General features: G+C 41.9%; 1 protein-coding gene across 1 annotated transcript in view; it reads left to right on the top strand.

Annotated features, from left to right (window-relative positions):
* The first annotated feature begins 7286 nt into the window (after window positions 1-7286).
* LOC146326305 (protocadherin-1-like) overlaps window positions 7287-26042 on the top strand; it is a 28638-nt gene continuing 9882 nt past the window's right edge. Inside the window, exons 1-2 of the mRNA XM_084718539.1 lie at window positions 7287-7994; window positions 24420-25251. Coding sequence (XP_084574665.1) covers window positions 24442-25251 — 810 coding nt within the window. The 5' untranslated portion in view covers window positions 7287-7994; window positions 24420-24441. The remainder of the gene's footprint in view (window positions 7995-24419; window positions 25252-26042) is intronic.

Raw genomic sequence — 26042 nt, forward strand, 5'->3', positions numbered from 1 at the left:
AAACATGCAGGACAGGGGTCCCTGTGGACCAGGGTTGGGGAACACTGCTTTAAAACACCAAACATGAGACAAACTAACAGATGGAGGCAGCAGACCAGCCACTCTCACGTTATGTGAGGTAAAATTACTGCTCCACAAATGTCCCCGTCACAGCCTGTCTTTCTGTCCCTCCCTCCTCCATCTGTCCACCAGGCGCCCTCAGACTTTCCCTCCTTTCCACATCACCTGGCTGCCCCGCCCACTTACACACCTGATCCCACCTCCTCTCCTCACCTGTCCTTGTTTCCCTCATCAGGCTCTCACTACCTGTACCTGTCCAGATCCTCTGCGGTTCCTCGTGCTTTCAGGCCTGTTAACTCTGCATCCTGCCATCTGCAGTGTGCACCTGAACCTGCCTGCACTGGATTAATAGTTTCCCCAAAACGTGAACTGAAGCACCATCCTGGGAAATGCTCTTGTTTTTAAGGTAAGATTCAGGCTACAGTCAAAACACACTGGTCATGTTTCAAGCAACATTAACACTAAACCTGACTGCTTTAGTGTTTTATCTGGTGGTATTAATCATTTTTGAGGCCTTTTCAACATCAATCAACATTATAATGAACATAATATAAACTGTGGATGTTACATGAGGCTTGAACTTCACTACGGCTGCAAAGATAAAATGCCAAGTTTAACCTGTGATCTGTCTGACTGAACAGTGTCATGGAAGTGACATTTACAGTTCCTCATATTCTAAACTGACGAAATTCGTTAAAGCAGGTAGAGACAATTATTGTCATTGTCAATTAATCTGTCGATTATTTCCTCCATTAATCGATTAGTTGTTTGGTCCATAAAATGTCATCATCAAAATTGTGGAATTAATTAATCGAATAAAAGCAAGTCATTTGATGTTTCCAGAGTTGCTCTATTAAAGGGATAGTACACCCCAAAAGTTTGACAGGAAAACAGTGTTGCAGAATCTGGACCAAAAAACTGGTCACCACCGGTTTCCTGTGAAACTCCAGTAGTGTTTCGTGGACTAAAAAACTAAACCTGATGTCATTGTGAGGAGATAATGACAGAATATTCATTTTTGGGGTGAACTATCCCTTTAAGCTGAGGCTGACTGGATATTCAGTTCATGTTCAGAGGCTGCTGGTGTGACTCCAGCTGAAAGCTGTCACCGGTGTACTGCAGAGGCAGATCTAGTCGGTCTGATAAAGTCAGTGATCAGTCAAAGTTAAAAAGCAGAGCTCTCACTCGGTGTGATATTTCAGATAGACTCTTGGAGAGATTTTGGCCGTCTTTCTTAACTCATAAGTCCATTTCACCACAGCTTAATGCTGTTGAAGGTAAATCCGTCATATGCTGCCATCTCTGCCAGAATTTCACCCTGAAGTGTGTTGGATAAAAATATAAATCCAGGTTTCTTGCACGCTTCGCTGTGGCAGCAAACCGCTTGTTGAACCTCAGTCTAACACGTCTGATCTCTCACTCAGAGCTCAGTGCACTTTGCATCTTCACTGTTTAACTTTTGAAGTTTTTCCACATAAAGCTGGTGGCAGAAACCATTCTGTGTTAGTTTAATTCAGATGGCAGCCCCACACGCTGCCGTCCTACCTGCATTAACAGTCATACATGCTTGAATTCATGTTGCTTTGTGCTTATTAATCAATTAATTAATTAACATTGTGCTCCACCGATGCTCACACACAGCTGTTTAATATGTTTTAAGAAAGGAAACTCAGCCCACATATTTTCTAAACATATTCACATATGTTGTGAATGTTTTAAAAAAGTTTTTCCCAGTTTTCTGTTTTAAATTTTCAGAGATTAAACCCTACTATCTTCCTGCCTGCATCCTTACCTGTACCTACCTGTAAGTCTATAGATGAATCCGGCGAAGTATTGGAAGTTAAGCTGTCATTGTTGCGGTGGCGTCTCTCTACAGGATGAGCATGAATGAATCCAAGCTGTCATAGCAGGTTTACAATTTTCTACTTTTACGCTTATATTTTATGTGACGTTACTTTTGACAGCGTCTGGGAAGTCTGGAAGAATTAGAACTTTAATGAGGCCTTAAAAGTTGAGCCTGAGAAGGCTGAAGCTCAACCCGAACCCGTCCCTCATCGGCATATTTCAGCCTGAACGTGAATACGGCCCAACATTTTTCTTGACAAGCTTCCCTCTGTGTATCAGTCAGCAGTTGGCAGTGACAGGGACAATACACGTTGGGAATTTGAACTGGCAACAACCAAACCGACGTAAGCCCATGAAAGATGTAACAAATACGACCCAACCCGATCCAGCCCAATCTGTCCGGTTCTGTTGGATTCGGGCACAGATATCAAGCTCTAGGAAGAACCTGTCCAGTTTGGCTGTTCCAACAGCCATGTTGAACTTCAACTATGAAAAAAAGAGAACAGAACACAAAATACACAAACCTTTACTTCATTAGATGTGCTGCTTCACGGAGGACCACCATGTGTTATAGTGGAGTTCCTGAAAATCTGGAATACCTGATGAAATATGTGAATTCCTATATTTATTTTACATTATACATTATTTACAGTCAATGTATAAATACTGTACTATAAAATTTGAAGAACGTTGGAACTTTCATCAGTTACTGAGGGCAGCAAGAACTGCAAGATCTCATGAGAGTACAGAAATCTGGGGTTCCCTTCTAGACCAAGCCAGCAGACACCGAGAGTGACAGACATGACGTGCTACGGCAGCAATGGCGCCACTGCGAGATGGCAGAACACACAAAGCAGTTGACGGATTTGAATATATATATATATACCTTAACTTTAACTGTCACATCCTGCTTTGACTGTCTGCTCTTGCCTATAGCGAGGCAAAGTACATTATTTGCATCAAGTTAAACTTTTATTAACTTTGACAAAATGCCACTGACAATAGTAAAACCAGCTCAACAGAGGTGACATTTGAGGGAACAGAGAGACCAACTGACAGTTAGCAAGCTTGTCTGTATTATTATCACACGATGCATAATCCTAAATAAATATGTTATAATCAAATTACCACAAAGTAATTGACACACATGGGGTTACATGGTGCATACATGAGGAGGTGGGAGGTAGAAAAACACCTGCGGCCCACAGAGTCAAAGACCCTGTGAGGGTGTATCGTTATATACTGCACTACATCTCCTTGTGTGATCTGAAATATAGATACGCTGAGAAATACAGGTGCTGTATATATCTGAAACATTTCTTCTGGCAGGCATGATCATCAAGCACTGAAACAACCCTCGAGGGGCAAACTGGAGTGGAAAACAAAATCACCTTTGTCCATCATACAGCACCTGCATACTGTATGTCGTCCATTTCTATCCAGAGAGAAACATCCGTCTGAGTGAAACGGAGAAAAGAAAAAGGGGTTAAAATAAGAAGGGAACAGAAAGAAATAGCACAAAAAATTAAGTACCTATACATGAATTATTATGCTACAATAAAAAGAAAGAACCACAAAAACAATTTTATGTCATTTCTGCTGCTCTTTTTGTTTTTACCATTTGTATTTCTTATATTCCTTATTTCACTGTACAGCACTTAGGTCAGCCTCGGTTGTTTTTAATGTGCTTTATATATAAACTTGACTTGACAATGACTCCAAAAATGCAAAGAAGCTCTTTAAACTCAGACATTGCATATAAACCACTGTACTAATGTTTAATCTTGTAAAGAAAAAGAACCCCACCCCATGGCTTGCATACAGGTGCGTCAAAGACAGAAAGATGGTAAAGGATGAGAATAACGTGTTCAGGAGTCTGACAACGCTTCATCTGCTGCAGTGTGTAATATTTTGATCAGGAATGTAGTGGTAAATAAAGGGTGTGTGAATCCTGACACACGAGCCGCAGCTATGTTCATCAACCCTCCCATGTCTGTGATCTGGATGTCTCTGTAATTAACCCAAAGTACAAACTGCTATTTACGGAGACCGTGATTAGCATGGCTGCAAAGTAGCTACAGTAAATATTGCTCAGAAATGTTAAGCAAAAATGAAAATTAATCCTCTTACTAACTGTCATAAATGTTTATGACATCCTGGGTGTTTCAAGAAATAAAGTCAGGAAGCTCAAGAAATAGATGCTACTGGCTAATGCAGACATCAGACAGCTCAAAATGTAGCTAACTCTGGCTAACTTTAGCTCAAATCTATAAATGCTGTTAATAGCATCAGATTGTTAAATAACATATGGACCAGCAGATTATTTGGTATATGTTTCTACGTGAATGTAGCAAGAAGTTAGCAGAATATAACTAATACTGGCTAATTTTAGGCCAGATCTGTAACTGCTATTTACAGGGACTGTGATTAGCATGGCGGCAAAGTAGCTATAGTGAATATTGCTCAGAAATGTTGAGCAAAAAAGAAAATAAATCCTCTTACTAACTGTCATGAATGTTTGTAACATCCTGGGTGTTTAAAGAAATATAGTCAGGAAGACCAAGAAATAAGTAGCAAAGATACTGTTGGCTAATGCAGGATTCAAACAGCTCTAAATGTAGCTAACACTGGCTTGCTTAAGCTCAGATACAGATCTGAAGCAGTTAGCAAAAGGTTGTTTGTTAATATGGACTAACAGATTTGTTTATTTATTTTCTAAACTGAATAACATTTTGAACATCCCAGATCCTCAAAGGAATAAAGATAGTCAGGAAGGGACCAACAGATTTACTTGGTGTATATTTTTGTGTGTAATATATATAACATTTCTGTTAATGTTTAGAACACCCTGGATAGTTAAAAAATACAGGCCTACAGCTTGTCAGGAAACACAAGAGTACAGAATAATGTTGGCTAATGCAGCCATCAGAAAGTTTGAAATGTAGCACTGTCTAACACATAACTAATAGATTTATTTATCATAATTTTTTTTATCTAATATAAGCAACATTTCTGTTAATGTTTAGAATATTCTGGATAGTTAAAGGAGCTACAAGGAACTAAATTATTTTGTTGATACTACACACAGTAACTTTAGCTGGAAAAATGTAAACACAAGCCCCAACATGCCAAGTTGACTAAAAAAAAAAAAAAAGAAGAAGAAGTTATTTACACCATGTTTTTGGCCTGAACCTTATTGTGTCCTTAGCTTGGCGCCACCTTCACGTATGCATGCACACTGTCTGAACTGAGTGCGTGGTGTGATGGTGTGCAAACAGCATGTTGGGACTTTAGGAGACTTGGATTGTATTAGACGAGCAGTATGGAGGCATTTATGTTTTTATTCTGTTGATTTTATATTTGAAAACTGGTCACTGTTCACTTCCATTGTTTGGGAGATTCTGCAGCGCTGTTTTTCTGTGAAACTCCAGCAGTGTTTTGTGGACTAATAAAATAAACCCGACCCTCAATCGGCGTGAGGGTAGATAATGAATGATTTTATTTTTGGGTGAATTATCCGTTTAAGGGCCAAAAGTACTTTCTAAAGTCAAGGTTCTTTCTATTGTTGCACCCTTTCTTGATGCAATCTACAGACAGTAATTTCCCAAAATAATCTTTAAAAAAAAATTAAAGATTCAAATATTTGTTATTAGTTTTTTTCACTCACTTGAGACAGATAGTAATTTGATTTTTTTGCAGTGTGGTGTCCCTCAAAAATCTAAATAAATTTTAAAGAATGTTTTTAATTCTTTCTGAATGATGCATTTAGATTAGCCCACTAATCTGATGCACTGAAACTGAGGCAGCCATATGCAAAAAACATAATCCATATGTTTTGTGTGTAATATCACAGTACAGTAAGCAGCTTTGGATAGCAGCCTTCCTCCACCACATGCTGCGCTGTGTTGTGTATAACAGCCTCACTGTCGAGTCAATATCACTATATTTTACACTATAGACTCCATTTTGTTAGATTTCTTCCCCCTGCTGTCTCTGCTCCACAGTGGCGGGAAAAGGGCTGCACTCTGACTGAGCTCGAGCTCTGCCTCTCTCTGGCTGCCCGTCACGTGCCGCTTCTCGCCTGTAGGTGGCGCTCAGAGCGCGAGAGACGGCTGCTTCCGCCTCAGTGTGGCAGGACGGAGCTGAGAGAGAGGAAGGAAGAGAGACGTAGAGGAGTCATTACAGACGAGGAGAGAGAGAGAGAGAGAGATGATAGAAAAAATAGAAGGAGGGAGAAGCATCGAAACATGTATTTACTGTATGTTCGAGTGGAAACGGAGGGAGAGGATCCGACAGTTGGAGGTTTGACCGTTTGAATCAGGGAGTATGACTGCAGATAAGTGTCCCACCAGAGTTTATGTGAACGTTTAACCGCTGTTAGACTCTTTTTACATGTAATTTTAGATGATGGAGACTCAGACCTGTGACTCCGAGCTGATCTCTGCCGCATACAGTCACAGTTTAAACGGTAAAAGAAATACAGAAACACACAAACACCAGCTCCGGCAAACGGCAGCTCCGAGCGTACGGAGGACTGAAACTGCCAAAATAAAAAATATTAATAAATAAAGACATATGCATCAGATGACTCAATAAATAAATTAAAGTGCCACTAAAAGCACCAAAAATAATATCAGAAATAAATGTAAGCATTAATTTAAAACATATAAGGTAAAAAAAGCAAAAACAAACAAACTTAATGACTTCACTCATTGAGGACCAACATTATTTTAACTTTCCTATTTGATTTTCCAATTTATGAATTTATTCATTTTTTGTATTATTCCCCCAACATATTTATTTATTTTTATTGTATTTTAATTACTTCTGTAATTATTTTTGTCTTGTTTTCATTTGCATTTCCCCCATGTATTTCTCCAAATGTTATTATTTTTCCTTTTACATTACTTTATCCATTTATGCTTCATTATGCAAATAAGGGGGGCTGACACTCATTTGAGTCAGCTGTTCAACTAAGTAAACAAGGGGATTAACAGATGAATATAGAAACAAATTAAACAGAAGTATAAATTTGTTACATTTTATCAATCAATGTCTGCATTTATTCTTAATATGCATTTTGGTGCCTTTGATTACGTATTAGTTTATTTACTGAATCATTTATTAATTTTTAATTTATTTTTGATTTTGGCAGTGTCGGTCCTCCATAAGAGAGAAAAAAAATGGACAGAAAATGTTGGGAAATCCACGAGTTAGTTGTTGGGGTGGATGCTCGCTGCGCTCCCCCTCCACCCTCTGCTATAGTGTATATAGAGAGTGTATGGGGGAGGAGGGGGGAGAGCTTGGTAGAGACCGAGCGAGCGAGCGAGAGAGAGAGAGAGGAGAGAGAGGGAGGGAGGGAAGCTCTCGCGCAGTCGTTTGGATTCACTCCACTTTCTCATCACACACAGTGCAGCCGCGCGACCTGCTCCGTGCTGCTGGACCGGGAGGCGGACAGAGTTTGAGGCGGCAGAGCGGTGACTGCGCGTCGGGGTGGAAACTAACTGGACGACCGCTGCTGGCAACTCCTGGACCTAGTGTTTGTTTCTTGGGTGATTTTTAACCGTTTTTGCCTCTTTTTTTCACTCCCCCGTCCCGGTGCTCCGTCCGCTTTTACACCACCACCATCGCCACCTCCACCTCCACCCCACTACATCTTCCCCAACCGTGCCATCAGCGGAGGATGCTGTTGCTGCTGGCCGGGTGGTAGCCTGCAACGCTCGCCCCTTCACGGAGTAGCTGAGTGAGTGACCCCGGTCCGGACGGGTCCCCCCCCCCCCCGGCTGGGCTCCAGCTCCAGCCCCGGAGAGGAGAGGAGAGGAAGGATCTCCGGCTTGACGCGCAGCAGCACTGGTCACGACAGTAAAACTGGACAGAAATTGTGAGAGGATTTGGAGGAATAATTACCCCCACCTGTCCGACTGGATTGTTTGATTTGTTTTGAGGTCTCTTTTTTTTCGGCGTGGATTGTTAATTTCGGGTTTTTATTTTTTTGGAGCAGCTCCGCCTGGGTACCGAGGAGGAGCGGAGCTTGTAGCCGGGTCGGAGCGCTCAGAGCTGGGGAACCGCGCGGCTCTCACCCGGTCCAGGTAGGAACTTCTCTCCACAGACCCGGTCCACGTAGAAATGTATTCCTAGATCCTTTACATAACACCGTTCTCCTGACAGAATTTACACGTTTTCCACATAAATCCTCCTGTCAGTGCGCTGCTGCTATGTAGGAGACGCTTTACGCACGATAATAGGACGAGTATATTCACTTTATTTTCAATTTCGCCTGGATGAGCACTTGTGCCTTAATTAAAAAACACATACTCGGTGGAGCATAAATCTCTGCAGGCAGGCAGGCAGGCACACGGGCGTTTATAACGATCGAGCAGCTGCTTTTTAAAACACTTGTTGGTAAAATAATCCAATTTAAAGCGAATGGATGCTCATATTCGGAGCCTAATCTCCTCTGATGGGTATTTTACCTATATTACACTACAGTGCTATTGATCCGTATCGATCCCCTCCGTCCTCAACATTACCTCAGTGTCTGTCAGTAATAAAATACGGCTTCCTGTGGGTCACTCCGGGTTTCCTAACCTCTCTCAAACTGAAAAATCACTACAGTAAATCCTCTTCAATGCATTTCAGCAGCAGGAGAAGTACAGTAAGGCTTGCAGGCAGCTCCCTATAGTGCGTATAGGAGCATCATCACAGTGGGGTTTCATTATGGCTCCATCTGAGGCTTTAAGAGTTCTGCAGGGACTCTCAGTCTATAGAGAAGAATATAAAATGGCAGTAAAAAAAAGCTCGTCATTATAATCAGGGGTTTGTCTTCCCACTGTAATATTAGAGCTAATCTGCCTTCAGGGACTCCTGGGGCTGCTTAAAGCAACAATACAGGAGTCCATTCATCTGAGGCTGCTCATAAACCAGTCACACAGGCGAGGGAGCGTACATATCTCTCTGCATATCTGTTTCGCTGTAAGCACCTGAGGCCTCCCGGGCACCTGTAGCATCAAATTTAACACCCTCTCCCTTCATGTTCGTGCCCCACTGTGGAGAGTCACACATATGCTGACTGTTCTGTTAACATGAGCTCAAATCTAAATAAAGGAGGTGGAGTTTTCTTTTTCTTTTTTTTTAACTGTAAAGGTGGATGTAGGGGGTGCAGGTGGCGGTGATAATCCACCAGAGATGAGCCGCAAGGCGCACGTCACCACCTGGGAATCTAGTCCGTCCGGTCCCTCCGGTCTCCGGCTTGCCAGTCCTCCTCCTTCCCTCTGCTGTGGTGGAGGGAGCAAAAGAGGATGGGCGTTCGACCTGCTCTACATGATAGCGAGAGAGAGAGAGAGAGAGAGAGAGAGAGAGAGAGAGAGGGTGGGGGGGAGTTGGGTATTTACATGCAAACTGCATCTGCCTTTCCCTGACAGAGAGTGAGCTGTAGTAGGAAACGCCACCGTCGCCTCTGTGGTCGCGATGAAACGTCTCCCCCGAACGTTCTGCTGATGTTCCCCCTGAGCGCTCATGGGGAACTCATGGGCGTGTTTTGGGTTCCTTCGCTTGACCTTTGACCCCCCCCCGTTTCCTATTTCCACCCCGTCATCTCGCTCTCAGCACGTTAGTGAAACACTTAAAAAGACGTCGTCGCAATCACATTTGGTCTTATCAGAGAGAAGCGGGCCGGTGTATTTCCTGGAGGAACAGGAGTATGCACCTTCTGCGTTGGTGGTGCTTGGTAAAAATGCAAATTTGCAGCAGGCGTTTTGGGTTTCTAGTGTCCAAAAGTGTTTTAAAAAGATGTAGCATAGTTTCTTGTGGCTTTAGATTGTGGTTTAACATCTTTGCTCTACATTATTGTCCAAAAAATGTTTTACAAACGCATTAAAAGCTCATTGTAGTCTCTGAGGTTCAAAGTGTGGTTTTTGGTCAAACTGGAGGGTTCCCCCCTGCGCATTATGTTGGACATCTCTGATATCTGCCGCTGTAAAGGGTTTATTTTGCAGTAGAAGTGGGTGAGGTGGAGATACTCTCACTGAGGTTTGCGGCCAGTTTGGACGGCAGACCCTGCTGTCACCCGATCTCCTGCCGCCGCCGCTGTGACGAGGGGCGAGGTCTGAGGTCGGATACCAAGCTTCGGGATTCCTCTCTGCCTCCTCTAATTTGGAGGAGCACCCATCCAATTCTGACCAGATAAAACAACAACATAAAACGTCACGGTTATCCACTGCTCTACGGGAGGGCGAGGGGGGTGTGAGGTGGAGGATTAGTCAGCCGGGAGAGGAAGAGGATGAAATGGGGAAAAAAAGAAAAAAAAAAGACACAGTTAAGGAGGAGGAGGGAGGTCAAGCAGAGTCCGTTCTGCACATTTCTGCGTAAAAATTGGAGATCTGAGCGAGCCGTGTTGTTAATGCCCATCATTAAAATGGGAGCTGGGAGAGTGGAAATGGGTTTGGTGTGTGAAATGGAAGCGCGCACACACACATTCACATCCCCGTTCTGCAGAAAAAGAGACGTCCACGCTTCCGATTACAGAGTTTTCACGGCAGGTTTCTCTCTCTCTTTTTTTTTGTTGTGGTCAGGTGTAACACCAAGCACCAGAATGAGGAAGCCAGAATCTCACACGAAGACGCAGAGGCAACAATTAAAACGTGCACAAAAGCTAGTTAGTCAGTTTTGTTAGGATAAAAGAATTCTGTTGTTTGTTCTTCCTCTGTGGTGTCTGAGTATAACATCCTTGACAACTGTTGCATCGGAACAATATTCAAACACACTCTAGAGTTTTAAAAATCTCTAGTTTTCAAGAGATTTTGAAGAAAGTTTGATTGATTTATGGCAGTTGTTGGTCGGATTAGCGTCCGCATCAAAGGGCCTTTTCACACCTGACAGTCTGAACCAGGGTTCACTGTCTGGTTACGTTGTGTAAATTTGATCTGGTGTGTTTTAGTATAACATTGCAACACACTATATAACTATACATGATGTAACTACATCCTGTCGTCATGGACTGCGTCAGCTGCGTTTCCCTATACTTGATATTGGTCTGCTTGTAGACGAGCGTGCATCAGACGTTAGCGTGTTGTCAGATCAATTCGATTCCTTTTTCATTCTCTTGAAAAAAAAATTAAAGGAGTTCTTGTGAGTTTGTTCCAACTGACTTGTTATAAAGTCTTCTCCTCCTCTCTCCCTGAGCAACAGCGGCTCCTTTTTGCATAGTTTTTCCTTTTTCCAGTTCTAATGTCCAGCCTGCCAGACCTTCCCATAATTGGTCTGAGACGTCCAAAAAAAAAAAAATGTTTTCACACTAGAATCGAACTGAGGAACGGTTCAGTTCGATCCGGACAGAGATCACGTGTTCTGGTCAGTTGGGTCTGGACTATCATCTGTAATTGAAAAGTCCGGACCAAACAATTTATAATCTACATGCCAATAAACTTTACACATGTGACCTAAACTCTTAAAGTGATATTACCAGATTACTTCACCCAATACTTCTTTTTTTCTCCTTCATTTTATACATATGAATGGAAGGATTCCTGAAATGATCCTTGAGCATTTCATACATTCTCAAACCCCACAGGCATCAGATACTCCATCAGATAAACCACACGTGGCTTCAGCTCACCACAGACTGTACTGGTCTGAGCTGCTGCAGTAGAGGCCAATAACAAGTAAAAAAAAAAGGATTGAATGCAGATATTGTTTGACTGGAGAAGTTTTAATACTACTTGGTACTGGTGTATTTTAGTCAATAGGTATTGAGTACCGATAATGTCCTGGCTTTACAGGGTCCTGTCAGATAAATCCATGTAAGAATATTCCTATTGACCAGTGCCTCACAACCTTTTTGGCTCCAAACCCTTAAAATAAAGGAATGTCTTCAACTGTAAGCAGTATATTTTTAATCCAATATGTGTTTTTTTTTTTTTGTCTTTTTAGTGCAAAATGAAACACAAAACTGCATAAAACTCGTCATGGACCAGCTGTGAAAAGCAAGTACTCACCGCTCAGCTTATATCTAAACGCTCTAATCGACCAAAGCTGCCATGACAGCAATTAAATCTGATGTCATTCACCTGAGGCGATTGCCGTCATTTTTGTAGCTTTGATTAAAAACAAAAAACGGTCGTGGAGGTCACCAAAACCATTAGAAACCCCCCGAGGGAGTCGTGAACAGCCGCAGCTTCATGGAAATCTGTCCGTTGGTGGTCGAGACACTTTACCGTCAGACAGACGGACGGATCGTTTCCTGCTGTAAACGGGACTAAAAGCATCTTTATTGAGCCGACATTATATTGCTGTATTGATTTTTTTTACCCGGTCAATAGAAATGAGGGTTACAGGCAGTTAGATGGTCTGAAACTCGCTGCCTGCTCACACTCTGAGCACCAGGTGTCATTTCACACCGTCATGCAGAACACACACCTCTGCATATTTACAGTAGATGATGCATGAGCAGCTGTATGATGAATAATGCCTCGCAGCATCTATTTTTTACTCTAGCCTTTAAAGGGCTGCGACTAACGGCTGTTTTCATCATCAATTAATCTTTCAAGTCTTATGAGATGTCTTCATACATCTTGTTTTGTCAGACCAATAGTCCAAAACCCAACGATATTCAGTGTACGATGATGTGAGATCAGAGAAAAAAACAGAGAAAAGTGCAATAACTCACCTGCAGGAACCAGAACATGTTCGACATCTTTCCTTGATAAATGACTAAAACGATTCATTGATTATGTAAATTGATGTCACTTAGTTTTGGGAGGATTAATTGGCTTATTTCAACAATAATCTGTTGAAATGCTTCACCAGCTATGAGTGATGCAACAGATTAAAACTGAAGAGCTGCAGTTCTTTGCAGTTTGTAGTTGTAGATACACTTTGTGGTTGTAAAAGTAGTTTATGTACTGAGGTCTTTGTAGTATCAGATGATGACCTAATAATGTCAAGATGCTAAATATGTGCTGATAACAGTGACAGAACAGTTTTATTTGAGTTTGGTGACATTCGTTTATAAATGCAAGGATGCTCTACAGAAATGCCAATGATATATTATTAAAATATGTTGATATTGATGAGGACTGACATTGTTCTGACAAAACACACAAATTATAAAAGTGCACAGGCTTTTTGTCAAAATACATGCAGACTCATCCATCCAATGCTCTCTCTAGTTAACTATTTTATAATGCAGGAGAATTTTTTTAAAAACTTGCGTCGACTTGCAAGGCTAAAAAGCTTCTTCACAGGGGCGCCAGTCTGGGTGTTATAGAGGAGTACTGAAGAAAGATTTGATTATGGGGACTTTGTTTAATACGTCAATCTGAAGACCGACTTGAGTATATGACATGTACATGATGTCCTCTGTCTCAAATGCAAAAAACCCCACCACTGGTCTCCCCTCTGGTGGCAGGTGCGGTGGACATTTGGTTCTTGCAGTGTTGGAAAAAAGGATAAAATTGTGCATTTGAAAATATAACTAAATTGAACTAAACCGAACACTTGAAATAGAAAAATAAAGCGTTACTTTTTGCAACAAAAAAATAATCTGATACTTTTAAGTTACTTTGTAGTGTATTACACTTAATGGTGGTTGCCATGGTAACATTGTTTTGGGTTAAAATAAGTACATTAGTTTTCGAGTAACAGGCAATCGTAACAATGGCAGGACACAAGTTGATTTTTCGACTATAAAATGTCCTCATCAGTACACATCTTGGTCTGAACCCTTTAATTACAGAATTTAAGGCATCTTTATCAATAATACCATGACTTTTTTTATTGTTAAAAATTGATATTGGCCAGTTTGTTGTCATTAGGTTTTTATAAAATTTCATATATCATGTCTGTATCTTGTAAACTTTTAGTTTCAACAGAAAAGAAGCGAACTGTTTGGTGATTTTGCACAGTCACGGTCAGTTGTTGAAAGTGCTTTTCATTTTGTCCTCGTGCTCCTGCCGTAGTCAGACGTGTGGCATAAATATGTTGCCGTGGATTTAAAACAGTGTACCGATGATTCCTGATCTTTACTTCATACCAGCCTGCTGTTCATCTGCCATCCACTCCCATAATCCCCTTCTGCTGCTGCTGCTGCTGCTGCCGCCAGCGGATCTGTGTGTGTGTGTGTGTGTGTGCGTGTGTGTGTGTGTGTGTGTCTGTGTCTGTGTCTGTGTGTAGATCAGAGGTTAGAAAGCTCATCCTGTCTGTAAAAGGTCAAACGTTTGATCCCTGATCCGGTCCAGTCCTGCCACAGTGCCTCTGAGCAAAAGACGCTCAGCACAACAGGAAGGAGACAAAACACAGAAACCAGTCGTGAAACCATTACAACCAGTGAGTCAGCCTGCAGTAATCCTGCGTTTCCTGTCTGACGGTAAAATGGCCGTCATGTGAAGCCGCCTCAGTCACTCACAGCACAGTCACATTTGAACACCTGATAGTTTTCTCCGCTGCACAGAGACTATTTACACAAGGTGTGGACGCATTCATAATCTATGTCACACGACACAACACCTGCTGCCTGTGTGCTGCGCTGCAGGTGTGTGTGTCTTATTATAACTCCTATTTTTGCTTTAGATGTGTTTATGTTTCTGCTTAGTGATGTGATGTTGGATTTGTGGCCACTTCGGTACCATTTGTCTTTGTGCACCCTAAAGGCAGCTATCAAACCTTAGTGTGTTTTTGTGTGTATCAAGATGTGTCCAAATCACAGAGTTTGAAAAACTCCCAACTTCCAAACGTTTGATTTACTTCTTTGATCAGGCAGTATCCCACTTTAATGCTGCATTTACATGGACTTTCAGGCTGACAGAGAACCAGAGATAGGAAGTAACTAAGTACAGATATTTTGTTGCTGTACTCAAATAGAGTTTTTAGGTATTTGTATTTACTTCTTTTCTTTAGGTCTCTTTAAAATAATTGCTCTGGTTTGAAGTTTAAATGTAGGTGTTGTATAGACGCTGCGATCAAACACTTCTGACGTTTTCCCCATATGATGATCACGTCTCACCGCTGTGGTCTTTGAAAACAGACTCTCCTGACTTTAGACATGTTGGACGACACGTCTTAAGGATGACCTGGCCAGCACACGCACACACACACACACACACACACACACACACACACACACACACACACACACAGCGGTGGTGTCAGGAGGCAGAACGGCTCTGGCAACAGTTGGCTGCCTGCATCTGAATAGGGAGGATGTGTGTGTGTGTGTGTGTGTGTGTGTGTGTGTGTGTGTGTGTGTGTGTGCTAATCTGAATCAAACAATGGCAGTGAATGGAGTCATTAGAGTAATCCCCTTTATGCTGCGGGGCAGGGGGACCACACACACACACACACACACACACACACACACACACGCGCGCGCGCGCGCTGGACTGTCCAGAAAGCTCACCTCGACCATGAACATCCCGTCCTTCTGAGATCTGAAAACATCAAAGCATCTTTTGATTTTCTGTGTGTGTGTGTGTGTGTGTGTGTGTGTGTGTGTGTGTGTGTGTGTGTGTGTTTTATATTTAATTCAGGGTCTGGTGTGAACACGAAGTACCGGACATTCAGGTTACTGGAGTTTATATAGGGAAACACACCTGCACAAACACTCTCAGATATAAAATTGCACCCCCGCGATGCCAGACAGAAACTTTCAGAACTGGTTTCCAGTTTGGCTACTTTCCACCAGCTTTTTGTTGCCAGATTGGAGAGAATAGTTGTCATATTTTAATGGTTTGTAATTGGTCTGATAATGTTCCTGTGTAATCATAGAGCACATTACTGCAATTAAAAATGATGCCAGGGATTAGTCAACCTTTATGCAACACAGATGACTTTATTTGGTTTCTGTCACGCAAAAACACATTCATTTCACTGAGGAAAAAGTGGCTCACTAATTAGTTGAAATAAACAGCAGCAGAATGCCAAAGTCATCTTACCTTAAGTTGATTATTTACTGACTTGGATGTGATTTACTGGAAAATTGTGAAATATTTGATAACTATTTCACTTCATTTGTAGCTGTGAAGCCTTGACATGGTGATATAGAGGAGCAAAAGCCTTGATGTGGCATTTATAGCTGTGTTGTAGGTTAATGTAGTGTAATGTCGGGGCAGCTGCAGCTCTGCAGCTCGTCTTGCTAATGTAATGTAATGTACAGTAGTTTAACTGTGTGATGCAGGTGGGACATTAACATGGAGACACAGTCTGAATATCAATAGTGGACACACACACACACACACACACACACACACACACACAGTGGGAGGTAACGGGGCCATTGAGCTGCTTTGTAATGTACAGAGGAGCTGCTGTCTGGACACGCCCGCTCTCTCTCCCTCTGTGTCCTTTATTGTGAGTCTTTGTCTCTCGCCCCATTCCAGGAGTCAAACCATCAAACAGTGACTGCCCGGCTCCTTACACATGGAAATGTTACTGTCCTTATACAGCCCTCCAAAGGCTTTCTATTGTAACACACACACACACACGGTCCAGTAGCTCGTTGGCTCGGCCTCTTTGCATGCACACACTCAGTCTAATACATACACACATACACTCATGCACGCAGGCTGTTGCTTGGTTGGTGAGAAACTTTCAGACTGTGGGAAAAAGGACGAGCTGGACGATCTCCGGCTCACCCGGGACGGTCCCCGAGGAGACAACAAACACACAGCCTTACACGACATGTGAACAAACATGTCAACATGTGGCTTCTCACGACCCGGCAGCGTTTTAAGGACGCTCTGATTCCATATGTTACAGTTTACATTACAGCAGGCCTCATAATTCTCATGTCAGTTGTGAGCTCACAGCGCTGAGCGAGGGCAGCAACCGGTGTCGGGTTGCATTTCAGTCTCGTCTCATCTGGTTGTACAAGTTTCAGTGTTGCACAATTTTCTGTTTTTTTTCCAGGGAGCTCCAAATTGAATTTTATGCTAAATATGACACCTTTAATTAGATTTTTGAGTCATCTGGATGCTGAACCTAAGCACTTTACAGAATGTGTCTGTAACCTCAAATATTTAAAACTGAAATGTTTGGTCAGATTTGTCACCTTTTCTACCTTCTTTGCCATCAGACAAACCTGACTTCATTCAAAATGTCTGTTTGAGCTGTAGGGGTGTTGTAAACATAAAATCAGTATCAGTTTAAGTGCACACTATATTTTGAATATTTTCACCGCTTTACTCTGCCATCAGACAGCCTTTTCCAAAATGATCGCTTTTAAACAAGCCAAACATTGCTCTCTCAAAACTAACCAAATTCCATAGGCAAAATCAGTGATTTTACCCCACAGAACACCATAGTTGCTGTCCTTCTTCTGCCCCCATCTTTTCATTTGTTTGTGTTATTGTGTGACTTTGGTACTTTAAAAGAATAGCGTGAATTCACTGAAGTCACAGGATAATACAGACAAACTAACAGGTAGACCAGCAATTTCCGTATTCTGTGGCATAAAATTACTAAATTTACCCATGAAGTTTGGTTACACAAAATAACTGTCAGAGGTATGAACGGCCCCCCGAAATTTATTCAGATTAAAAAAAAGTATCATAATGATCAGTGGATTATTAAAATGGTCAGCAATTAATTTAATACTTAGTATCTAATTGATTAATGGACTAAATGCTGCAGCTCAAATACTGACGTCTATCTGCTGCTTATTTTAATTAACCACCAGGGGACTGAAACTCAAGACCTGGATTTCAAACCTTAACCAGCTTTATATATAACCTAATATTGTTTTTATGTATTGTCTATCAGACAAATATCAAGGTAACATTGTTTAAAAAGTTTAGTGACCTAATTAACCTCAAATGAGCAACCAGAGTCTTAGAAACTCAAACTGTTCAGCCAAACATTGTTCAAAGTTAATTTTAAATTCTAGTGAAGATCACACCGTTTCTCCAGAGAGACCAAATATGTCAGGTTGATTTGATCTGTTTAAAATGATGCACAAACCAGGGTAAGTTTAATATTTGCATTTGCCGGAATGGCGGAGCCTTTAATTTGAATATTTCACTCGGGTTAAACATCATACAGAATATTATTTGCTGTCAGACAGAAAGAAATAAGAAACTCTGTAAGAAAATCAGCAAAAATCCAGGATTTAAATATCATAAATCCAGACACAGACACAGTTTGCTGTCACGTCGCTTCAACCTGCATCATAAAAATTGTCCTGAAAGCCTGCTTTCTTCCCTCATGCTGTGTGCTGTGTTTCCTGGTTTATTGTGACCTGCAGGCAAAATTTGAGGTCACTGTTAAACAAACTCTGCTTTCAGGACAAAGCAGCGGTGTGAGGTTTCATGAAATGCACAAGGAAGAAAACAAACAAGGCATTTTTTTGACATTTATCATCAGCAAATATGTACTAAAACCTGAAAAGTCAGTCAGAATTTACAGCCATCGGAGTGCAGACAGGGTTTCTGCCCTATCAGGTTAGTAAAGCTATATTTCTGTGAGCGTATATGACACATATAGCATTAATAAAATATACATATGATGCATCAGCACATCAGTTTCATCTGTTTTGAAGTGGCTAAAATCATAAAAAATTAAAAACATAAACATCATAACTCATGCAGGAGTTGTATACATCACATCAGCTCGGCGCAGACTGACTGTTACGTTATTAGCAGGCTGGACATCAGCCAGCAATCAGTGTTGTTTCAGCTCCGTTTCCACAGTGATGTGTGAAATGCCGCGGGGTCAGAGGTCAGAGGTCGGTTGGTTTGGGGTATTTGGCAGCTCTGGAGAAAAATGTGAGGAAAGAAACACAGATTATACTGTAACACACACACACACACACACACACACACACACACACACACAGAGGTATTCACATGCACGTTCACACTTGGAAACAGAGTTAACCCCCCCACCCACATGCACACACACACACTCATTCACATTCGTACAGGGGTAATTAGGTGTGTGTGTGTAAGTCACAGCAGGGAGCAGCAACAACAGTGTCGAACATTTGTTGCTTTCAGCCCCTCAGTTGTTTGAATTTTCTGCTTTTCTCTCTTTGTTTTTGTGACTGGTGGTCTGGTGACGTTTTTCACTCTTATCTGATTCACAGATTACATGTAAAAACAGTGTTTGACAGTGAAAATAACCATCCGCCACAGCCTTAATTTGCTAAAACTTTTGCATTCCCCCACTGAAAACTGAGCCTTTGGAAAACACTCCTCATACTGCAGCATATTAGTTTGAAAATGTCTGCTAAGACAGATAGATAAGGTTGTGTTTTGGCTATCAAGAGGTCTGGAGTTTAAACGTGACACAAAATTAACCACTGTCACAAATGTTTGCATGTTAAAATATCATGGTACAATGTTTTTAGACTCAGTGCAGTATCACAAAATATAATATCACAATATTCAATATTTTCTTAGACCTCTAATTGGCAGAAATGTAAGAAATAAGACATTTTAACAATTAATTGACACACAAGATAAAAGGCATCACATGTCGACAGGCTTCTGGTCAATTTGAGATCAATGTCTTGCAGAAAAAGAGAAAAATACTGCTCATAATTAAATTTTTTAATGTCTGCGACAAAGTCTAGAGGTATAGATGTTAAAACTGAAAGTGTCCTGTTGCAGCTATGAAGTGCTCATGACTGTGAACAGATCATTCTCACTGTCTGTGCACGACAGACAGCTCTCGTGTCTCGGGTCGTGTGGCTGGTCGGGCCTGTTAACGAGGGGGACATTCCTACCCTGTAATGGATTTTAATCAGAATTTTTCAGTGTTCAGGATCAGTAGCGCTCGGCGTCGTCCCTCAGCGGGGTCATAGCTACCATTGAGGACACCGAGGTCATGTCCTCTGTGTTTGTGCTGGGTCTTTTTTCATTTTTTAATTATTTCTTAAAGCATTAAATTTAAGAGACATATTGCTGAACTATTTTCAATTTCACTCTTTTTCTTTCCTTTTTTTTTTAAATATATCTATTTTACATTGCATTTTTATGTCATGGTTGGGTTCAGGTGTCCTGGCTGTATATCTTCATGAAATTTAGGCTTCTTCCTTTGTTCTACTGTATTACATACACTTTTTTTCACTTTCATGCCATGTGTAACTTTTAGATAATGGTTTATTTAGAGGAACAGAAACAGAAAAATACTGCAGTTGGGCTCCATTGTTCAAATTGTTTGACAGCGAAAGTGATTTCAGTGCAATAAGAGTTTTCAAAATTGCTCAATTTTATGACTTATCTTGTGTTAGACTCTAACCCAGTTTTCATCTATGTGTTGGCACTGATATTCTGTCTGAAATAATTACTGTTACTCTCAAAATGCATTCAAATAGGTAGATTTATTCAATAGTCTACAAAGTTTTCTTGCTCCCAAACCTCCACTAATGGGACAACAGCTCATGACCTCAGTATTTCTAAAACCTTGACCCTCGGCACGTTTTTGTTCTGGCAGAAATGTGTCCTGAACACAGAGAAATGAAAATGATCAATTAGTGAAAGCTGGTGACACACGTCTGTTTCTTCTTTGGTCAGACTGTTCTTGTTCTCATCGTTTTACGTCAGGTGTGTGCAGACAGTACTTAAAATTCGAGAAGTCGTGGACAGATGAATGTGAGATCTCACTCAGTGAAGCGATGTCTTGTGTCTGGTAGATGAGTGCGTAGACGAACAGAGGACGCGTTCAGGTGTGTGAGAGGTCATTTGGTGTTGAAATAAGTTTATTATGATGCTTTTTTGTTGCTTTTTGTGAAGCTGCAGGAAGAGTTCAGACTGTTGAATCATTTCATGTCACTGAGTGAGTGTGTATGAGGCCCGCTGACTTCTCTCTCACTCTGTAGGAGACTTAACAGGCTCAGAAAACACAAGCCTTTACTCCCACACACACACACACACACACACACACACATATATACGTACATAGATAAACAGTGAAGTCGGCGTATCGGTGGATGGAAGATGAGGAGGAGGAGAGCAGCGAGACTTCCTGTTTCCTGCTCAGCATGCTGCTCCATGTTAGAGAGAGAGAGAGAGAGAGAGAGTGTGTGTGTGTGTGTGTTCGTCTCCAAATCAAGGACGTGAGGAGACCAAATAAAAGCTCCTCAGATTAACCTCGGCGACCTGCAGCCGAGAAACTCCTACAGCACGAAATAGTGAGTGTGTGTCTGAGATGAATTACTGCCAAGAAAGAAAAAAACACACACACAGCGATGGAGAGAAGAAAGAAGAAAGAGAGGTGGAGGAACAGAGGAGGAGAGGAAGAAAGAGTCTGGCTCCAATACAATATCATAACCACAAGACATTATGTGAAATGTTTGAGTGAAACATTTCAGCCTTTATCACAGCCGGTTCTCATCATCACGATGAGTTCATGGCTCCTCATAGAATTACACCTTGTTTTGTTTCTTAACTGATCATAAAAGCTATTATTATTTTTATTATCTGAACCTCAGGAGCTAGAAAACAGCAAATGTCTGAAACGATGGTATTTATTATATATTCAGCACCTTAGATGTGGAGAAATGCAAATATTATAGTATTTTAAATAGGGTATCAGTATCAGAAATGCCTGCAATACAGTATAAAATGCTGTAACAGATATCGTCAAGTATGTGAGTCCAGTATCATGTAATGTAATATATATATATATATATATACACATATATATATATATTTTTTAATACAGTGGTATTGGATCGGTACTCTGCAGCAACAAAGTTCAGGTATCCTCTAATTTTAAATTTAGGACTTTTGACAAACTTTGAAATATTCCACATATTTAGTGCGCTGTTCCTCTTGAAGGCTCAGTAAACTACATCAGAACTGGTTGTCATTCGGTCGAATCGCTTTCAACACTGTGTCTGACTGTTCCTGTAATGTCCCAGAGCCGTCAGTCTGACATCTGATTGGTCAGCTGTAGGGAGAACCGGGGTTCGAACTTCCTCACATTTTTTTATTTTGGACTTTTTCTGTTACTTTCCATATGAACAGATGCCATGAATGTCTTCTAGCAGAGACGGTTTTAAGATCTACTCGGTTATCTCCATGTTTTAGACAGTATCGTGTCTCACACGTCTCTACGGGCCTTTTGACAATAGATCCTGTGATGTTACTGTAAAGAAAACTCATCATTACGACAGCTTTGCTTTTTTACACAGGACCAAACTAGCCTGCTGACGGGTGTGTTGTATAATACAACCCCATCAGCATAGATACATAAAGCGACATCGGTTTCTACACAGTAACAGTGGGCTTTGATCTCGTCCTCTGCTAACAGGGTAAAAAGCTCCTTGACCTCATTGTCTTGTCAGTTTGTGGACAGTTTCAGTTCAGATCTTCACTCTGCCTTCGATTGCAGCCGTTCAGATCAGGTTTAAGCACTAAACACATGGCGAGACCCTCTTCTCTTGTAGTAGAAGTCAACCCTGACGCAGACACACTGACATTAGTCTGATGAATCAGTCGTGGCCTGATTTACTCACAATGGAGCCTGAGGGCAAAATACTGTGTTCGGTCACTACTGACCCCCGTCACTTGTGCACTCTGAATGGACTTCAGAACGAATGTTCACGCCATCCTGTGCTACGCTGCATACAAAGACCTGCTCACACATGATTGTAAGAGTGTGGTACCATAAATTTTGAGCTTTTGTCCAATCAGAATGCGCAGGTGATGAAATGTACATTACGTGGATCCTTTGGGCTGTATGGACATGAAAAACAAACTTACACAGTTAACATCAAACAATACAGGAGCCACCAGCTAAATGAAAAAAACATCTTTATTTAGGAACATGCAGCGTGTTCATGCACTTTGTTCTTAAAACTAGATTTTAACTGAGGTAAACGAAGATCTCACCTTTGTCTCGCCTGTGTCTCCAAGACATAAATGAGTTCAAATTAAGACCAAGACTTTGACCAGTTTTTCAAACTTCTTCATTTTGGCTCCTGAGCAATAAGCTTTGTCTCATCTCAGCCTGACTAATTTGAGCCCAAGTGAAGTTCTTAAAACGCTCTTTTTGTCTCACTACACTGGTCTTAAATTTGTCTTAAATAATCAGCTCTTGAGATAACGACAAGAACTAAAAGAAAACTCTGTTGTCTTAAATGAGATCTCAGATTTGTCTCAGTGGTCAAATTAAAGCCGTGTTGCTCCGAACGGAAACCTCTGAGACACCTGTGAGCTCAGCAAAAGACCTCCTGTTTTCTCTGCTTTGGCTCTTTTTTTCTTTAAGGAGGTTTCGGAGAAACAGATGAGACTTCATTGAGCCACAGAAAAGAATCTTATTTATTTCTCAGAAGACAAAGAAAAGACGATTGTGAGAAACATAAATTTCCTCGGGGTGAGCTCTTGAACCTGGAGCTTTCAGTGGCCGGGGACCCTGTGGCAGTAGTCATCATAGACCTGCAAGAATTAGTCAACTAATCAATTAGTATATGAACGAAAAGGAAAACGGATAACTATTGGTTAATTTGTGTTAATTTCTTCATGCAAAAATAACAGAAAATGCTGCGTCTCAGCGTCTCAAATATGGTGATTTACGTCTTTCCTCTGCTTTATATCATATAAAACTGAATAGCTTTTATTTTTCACTAATTTCTGACATTTTATTGACCAAAAATTATCTGGTTAATCTATAATTAATATAATCACCCTCATTCTTTATCTGTTCTTTATCTGTTAAAGCCTTTATTCTTTATCTGTTATCTCTGAGAGAGGCAGCTAACTTTTGACAGGGACAACAGTCATAACTCAAAAACGTAAATAAGTTTTTATTCTCTCCACGTTCAACAGAGCCTGTTAAATGTCAGGACTGTCTGATGATAAAAGTTGTATGAGGAGCGCTTGTTGTAACAAATCAGCTGTTGTTTGTTGATACAAACAGTGTAGTTCAGGTGCTGAAATGCACAGGAAAGGGGTGGAGATTTTCAAAATAAAACTAAATCACTGAGGATCTGATAACTTAGATCAGATCAGGTGCCAGAGACACTGCAGCTTTACTTTATTTGATTGTAAATGTGTGACTTTTCAGTCGACACACACTCGCATGTGTTTAAACTCACACCTCCTCTTCACACAAGCTGAAACACGTCTTTATTTCTATGCTAATGACCATAAACTGCTCTTATAAAGTCTTTCTGGGACCTGCAGTCGTCTGTTCCGTCTCGCTGCGTCTCGTCAGTATTTTTGAGTGTCGAGTGTCGCCTGCAGCGGCGCTCGGTTTGTCTTCCTGTCAGAGCGGTGGACTGGCAGCAGAGAGGAAGTCATCACTCTGTGCTGCTCGGCTGCTTTCTGCTCACTGCAGCCGGTGGTGAGACCGGGCGCCAAACCTCGCCACCCTCAGGTCTCGCAAATAACTGTGTGGGACATGTTTAGTGGTCCAAGGAGACGTATTTGACCATCTATTCCTGAACAGCTCGGACATAAATCTGAGTGCAGAGCAGCTCTGTGGATCCTCGGTCAACTTTCTGTTACTTGCTGTCTGTATGGCGTGCGGAGGATGAGTGACGGGCGCTGGCGTTAATCTGTATTCTCTGTCTCTTTCAGAGCGGTGCTGTCGGGCGGAGACATGGCGGCGCTGAGGTGGGAGGTTCTGCTGTTCCTGGTGGCCGTCCTGCTGGTCTCTTGCAGCGCCGCGCCCACCGACATCCTGTATCGGGTTCCTGAGGAGCAGCCGCCCAACACGCTGATCGGCAGCCTGGCGGCAGACCAGGGCCTCCCCGACACCGGCCACCTCTACAAGCTGGAGGTGGGCTCGCCGTACCTGCGGGTGGACGGCAAGACAGGCGACATCTACACCACCGAGATCCCCATTGACCGCGAGACGCTGAGGGACTGCCGCAACCTGTTCGAGGGCGACAAGTGCTTCCTGGAGTTCGAGGTGTCGATCACTGACATGGTGAAAGGAATCGGCTCGGGCCCGCGGCTCATCGAGGGACGCATCGAGGTGTTGGACATCAACGACAACACGCCGCAGTTCTCCTCACCCATCCTCACCCTGTCCATCCCAGAGAACACGCACATTGGCGCCCTCTTCTCCATCCCCATGGCCACCGACAGGGACTCCGGTGCCAACGGCGTGGCCGAGTACTCGCTGAGCACCGGGCCGGACGCCGACCAGCTGTTCAGCCTGCAGGTCGCCGTGGACACGGATGAGAAGCTGCCACAGCTGGTCGTCATGGGCAACCTGGACCGAGAGAAGAAGGACTCGTACGACCTGAACATCCGTGTGGTGGACGGCGGGAAGCCAGCGAGGGCGAGCAGCGCTCTGCTGCGGGTCACCGTCACCGACCAGAACGACAACGCGCCAAAGTTCGAGAGGAGTCACTACGAGGCAGAGCTGCCAGAGAACAGCCCGCAGGGACACTCTGTCCTGCAGGTCAGTGAGCACGCACACACACACACACACACACACGCACACACACGCGCACACACACACACAGAGCTTACTTCCTCACTATATTTCTTTTATTTTTATTTGTTTTATTTTATTTTGTCTTCATCCTCAGTTCAGACTCTGTAGGAATTAATGTCATTCAAGACAAATATCTTTTTTTCACATTAATAAACATATTTGGAAAAAAGTTGTTTAACTCAGCCAGTTATAGTCAGAAGTCAGAGGAGGACACCTTTATTTAAACATCTGATGATTAGTTTTGTTCTGAGATTGGCTTAAATTTGAATAAAACAATAGATTTAAAACCCCTTACATTTAATTTAGAGACTCTCAAATGTCAGAATTTCCTTTAATTTGGACAAAACAAGAATTTCGAGGATGTCACAGAGGAATTCTGATGGACAGTTTTCAAAATTTATTGGCATATTATAACATGAATGATTGATTAGTTTGATTGAAAAGCAATCAGCAGACAGTCTGAGCCAGTGATTTTGTGAACTGTGATCCATTATGTCTCTGTATGTGATATTTTTCATAATTTGTGGTCAACATTAACTCACCATCAGGCCCTTTAACTCATCAGTGATGTGAGTGTTCACCTGCTGTCAGTGTTGTAGCTCACATGCAGTTTAACATGTCAGTGCTGCGTTAAGCTTTTGGTTTTCTCTTCCAGATCAGTGGTTTGGATAATTAGTTTAAACTGGCCCTGTGAAGTGAGACTCCACAGTGAACATGATGGACAAAACAACTTCACATCACATTCAGATTGTAAA

The sequence above is a fragment of the Lutjanus erythropterus genome, chromosome 5 (genome assembly GCF_056507025.1).
Source record: "Lutjanus erythropterus isolate fLutEry1 chromosome 5, fLutEry1.hap2, whole genome shotgun sequence".
NCBI classification, from domain to species: Eukaryota; Metazoa; Chordata; class Actinopteri; order Lutjaniformes; family Lutjanidae; genus Lutjanus; species Lutjanus erythropterus.